Genomic DNA, 5000 nt, shown 5'->3' on the forward strand with positions numbered 1-5000 from the left:
GCTGTTGCACGGACAGACCGGTTAAATTCCTTGGAGTTTCTTTTGATGTAGGCCTCACACAGGGAAAGACCTAGGAAGAGGTGACCTCCTCCCCAGAAATGGGTGGCGGGGAAACTATCCCTGAAAGACCCAGTGTTCGTCATCTCTTACTACCTGACTCTCACCCCTGACCATGGCCCACACAGTAAGAGAGGGCGGGGTGATGGCCGGAAGGATGGATGCTGTATAAAATGTTATAAATCGATTTGATACTCTGATAACTTCCTCTTTATGTTTTTGTTCCATCATACATAAATCTATCTATCTTTCTGTATGTGTGTGTATCTGTCTGTCAATCTATCTGTTGGGTCGGTGCATAATTATTGCAGCTTTTTTTCAACAAATTTTATTCAACAAAAACAATAACAATAATTAACAAAAAACAAGCAATTCTGCTTCTTCCTCCGTCAGTTATTTACTTAGTGGGTCTGTAACACTTTCAGGAGATGAGTTAAAGGAAAAGGCGAAGAACGAGAGAAAATGAGGGAGAAAGAAACAGTAGAGAGAAAAAACACGTACGGTGAAAAGCGAGTGAAAAACAGGGTGAAAGACAAGGAGGGAGAGAGAAAAAGAGGTCGAGAGAAAAATAAGAAGAAAAATGGGGAAAGAGAAGCGTTAATGACATGCAGTAGGTGGAACGTAGTATTTATTACGTGGTTATAACGTTAGTTGAAGGTTATGAAATAGGAATTTTAACAGATGTGTGATGTTCTGATGGTGAGATTGTAGTGAAATATATAGATAGCACAGTGTGTTTGATGTGGCTGTATGTTCTGTTATCACAAGAGTTCATACAAAGATGGAAGAATAAATACAAGATCTATACATGTACTACATCAAAATATATTTAATTCTTCCTTTAGTTATAATACATAGAATCAAATTGTAGTAGCTAGTTGAACGAAGTAACCAATCTTATGCAAGAAAGTGCAGAGATGGGAAGTGGAAAACAACAGCGAAATGATGGCTCTCAGTCATATCGGTTATGAAACGTATAGGAATAAACGAACATAGTAACGATGTGAATGGCTCTAATCTTAGACTAAGAAGTGAAAATATCGGTTAGTAAGCTGTTTTTATTAATGGAACGCTATACATTCTTGAAGCTTCCAAAGACATGCCAAGCTTCTTGAATAATTAAGAATTGAAATACGTGGTATCGATGTTGCGAGAAACTAAGAAAAGGGAGGTTCCTCTATGAAATTTCCTGCGAGGGAGATCATTCAACTATCTATCTAAACCGCTACAAGAATAAAGAAAGGCAAAGAGAGATGATGACGATGATAGTGGTGGAGGTGGTGGTGGAGGTTGAGTGGATAATGGAGAGTGTAATGTTTTGAATTGAACTTAAGTTTTTTATATCACCTATATATATATATAATTGTTAAAGAGGACAACAAACGTTAAGGTAGTGTTTCCCAAACTTATCGTGCCAAATTGCAATATCGCCCACCTATCAGCGAAAAAATGTTCCATCACCCACCTGTGTAAAAAGAAAATCCGTGACACAACCTCCAACACAAAATTCCCTAGAACCCCCCCTCCCTGCATCATTTGACACACACATTATATCGTAGGCCCGTTGCCCTGATTGTGCTGTTTGGACTAAATATGCGGTTGTTTACAAATCCTTTATCGGGGTTTAATTTAACCATTAGTGTAAATAAAATTCTAGCGTTAACTCTATATTATGCAGACAAATTGACTTCTGGAAACTTTCGCCTTTCTTTTACACTGATTTTCATTTTCTCCAAATGAACCATTGATCAGAGCTACCGATGCGAAAATAATGATTGTATTATAAAGGAAAAGAATAAAACTTTTTAATGAGAACCATGTGTCTGGTGCGATGCAGCTAGTGCAGATACATTCGGTTTCAAACTTGTCGACTTTAGCCGCAAATCTCTTCATTGTATCACATCCAGTCCAATTCTTTTATGGGAAAATAAAATTCCAACATGGTTAAAACCAGATTCAACCAGGTATGATGGAAACAAAAGTAATTTCAGCTGTTTCCACAGATTGGGATAGGAATTCGATATACTCTGATGGTACCACAAACCTTCTTTGACATAGCGTCATTGCTATTTTTAAATTCTATCAATTCCTCCTAAAAATCATCCTCGCAATCGACTGCATCGACCTCAAATGGATTGCTATACCAATTTGGAATATTCAGCGCAATAACATCTTGAAATCGTTCCACCATGTTATCGTGCAATGATTGTAAATAGTTGTGATATGTTGTTAAATCCTCATCGATCAATTCCTCTTTCAAAGAATCAAGTTGTGGAAATTGATGGAATTGAAGTTTTGAAATTTTAGTCTTAAACAACACCAATTTCAATGAAGCGGATAGTGGAGTATTTTCAGTGAAAAAGATATTATATGAAACAGTTCAACAAAGCGTAAAACACAGCTTCCTTTTGACAGCCTCCGCACCTCGGTATGGTATAAGAGTTTAGTATGGTCCTCATCATTTCTCAGACAGAGTTGACAGAAAATTCGATCAGACAAGGGACTGGACTTCAATTTGTTCACAGTCTTGATAACTAACTGTAGCGCATCATTCAATCTACTGTTCATACTTGTTGCCACTAAATGCTGCCGGTGTGCCAAGCAATGAACAGTTAGTATCTGGTGTGAAATTTCACGCGCTTTAGGAGAGATGAAAAACTCTGTATCTTCCTATCATTGAAGGGGCTTCATCAGACGCACAGACAGGGATATTACGTTCAAAAATGAAAGGCTTGAGAGTGTGAAAAATCGTTGCACCTTTTGAATCAAGCGGCAATTTCTCTGTGAACAGTAATTCCTCATAAGTATGAAGGTCTTCGCTGAAATACCGAACATATACCATCATCAAACATTGATTATCGACAACAATTGACTCATCCACTTGTATAGAAAATTCAGAACGCTAGAGAATATTAATAAGCTGATGTTCGACATCGTTGGCCATTTCATCGATGCGTCGAGAAATTGTGTTATTACTAAGTGGGATTTTTTTTCATAATGTTATCGCGTTTTTTGTGCATAACAGTTGACAAAACCTCTTCGATAACTGGGGGCGAAGTAATGTTTCTCCAATTGTGTGAGACTTCCCAGACATAGCAACAAGCAATGCAATGCTGTACGATGCAATCAACCCGTCATTCTTTTGTTTACTAGTTTTCTGGAGTAGCATGTTGAATGTTTGTATTTGCTTTTTGAAAGAGGAGCTCAGTTACAAAATGTATGATAACGGTTTATCCTTCTTGTCAGAACGCTTTGCATCAAAGTGATACTTCAAGCATGAGGGTTTCATTGCTTCATTGGTCAATGTTTGATGGCAAAGAAGACACATTGGTGCCTGACAGTTCTGAGGAGAAGAAATAAATCCAAATGATAAATAATCGCTACTGTACTGTCGACAAATGTTCTTGACTGGTGACGTCAATAAAGTGAAAATGCGAAAACGAATTTCTATAGACGGCATCAGAAAAGCAGTATGGCATTCCCAAAGAGAAGAAGAAGTCAATAGTGCAGAGTCAGATGACACAATTTTACTGGAGCAAATACGGATCTAGTTCGTTTGGCTACCAGCATTCCAAAAGTTAAAGTTTATCGAAAGTTTTAGAACTTGGCACATTAATATTTCTTTCCAAGTTAAATTGCTGGAGTTATTCAACTTTTTCCAGAAAAATGTTTTTAAAAAGTTATGGAGATTTAAAGTTTAATCATTTTCACCCAGTCAAGAAATACGATTTCAAAGCTGTCCTTTTGTGCGTGACTGCACATTTTGTCAACATCCTGAAAATAACACTTGTGTTTTGATATGAGACCACAGAATTACACACGACATATAACCTCTCGTAACTTATTTATTTTTCGGAGTTTTCAGAATTTTTTTTTTTTTTTTTGTGAATTTGAATTCTATACGTGGGACTTCATTCGATTACGCAAAAGAATTTGTAGTAGAGTGTGATTTAAGGCCTAGGCCTATTTGGCTACTATTTTTAGCACGCATGACAATCCTCGCAATGACTGCGACAAAACTATTCGATCGATGAACAAGTCCGCTTTTTTAATACTCATGCGAGTAGTCAAATTGATAAAAGCGCATCCTTATTCTAGGCATGCCTACATATCAGTAAATGGAGACTTAGTTTCTAAAAATTCATTGTCACCCACAAAATGTTCATATCACCCACCAAAATCTCAAATCCCCCACCATTTTCTAGAAATTCGCCCATCGCCTACTTGTAAGTAGAAATCACCCACCGTTGGATGGTATCGCTCACTTTGGGAAGCTATGCGATAAGGCAAGACAAACATCTCAAGTCATATACCTTATTATTATTATTATTGGAAAAATTCAGTCTTACAGCTGTTCCTGGGACATCCCAAAGTATGTGATATTCTGTCATATATATATATATATATATATATATATGCGCGCGCGCGTGTGTGTGTATATATGTGCATATATAAATATATACGTATATGTATATATATATATATATATATATATATATATATATATATATGAATGTATGTATGTATGCATGTATGTATATGTATATATTTTGTGTTTAAAGCTATAACATCAACAATATAAGCGTTTAGCTGAGAACATAATCAATAAGAATTTAAAACATTGGATGTGGAAAATACGTAGAAAGCGTCAAATACTTACAAATTTTCAACAGTTGGCGGAATCGGTTGGGGTACTGATGTTAATTGACGAGAACCACAATCTACATTTCCATTTGACTTGCAAGAACACTTTGTGCATATATCTGCACCAGCATGAACCTCCAAAACCAATATCGTATACAGTATCAGCACGAAAGTTTGCTTATATGATAGTATGTGGCGGAACATATTTTCAGGCATAGATTAATCTGTAAGAGAAGAAAATAGAAAATATCAGAGACTTCAATGTTATTGTCCTCACGCTGCAGATTCTTTTAAAGAAT

At 36.4% G+C, this 5000-nt stretch overlaps 1 protein-coding gene across 7 annotated transcripts in view; it reads right to left on the minus strand.

Moving 5' to 3' along the window:
• Window positions 1-5000, minus strand: part of LOC106882816 (adhesion G protein-coupled receptor G6) — a 157641-nt gene that overhangs the window by 138906 nt on the left and 13735 nt on the right. For all 7 annotated transcript variants that reach the window (XM_089346140.1, XM_089346139.1, XM_089346141.1 and 4 more), the window contains exon 2: window positions 4718-4925. In XM_089346140.1, the coding sequence (XP_089202266.1) occupies window positions 4718-4917 (200 nt within the window). In that variant the 5' untranslated portion in view covers window positions 4918-4925. The remainder of the gene's footprint in view (window positions 1-4717; window positions 4926-5000) is intronic.

Source organism: Octopus bimaculoides, chromosome 30 (genome assembly GCF_046866305.1).
Source record: "Octopus bimaculoides isolate indiv1 chromosome 30, ASM4686630v1, whole genome shotgun sequence".
Taxonomy (NCBI): Eukaryota; Metazoa; Mollusca; class Cephalopoda; order Octopoda; family Octopodidae; genus Octopus; species Octopus bimaculoides.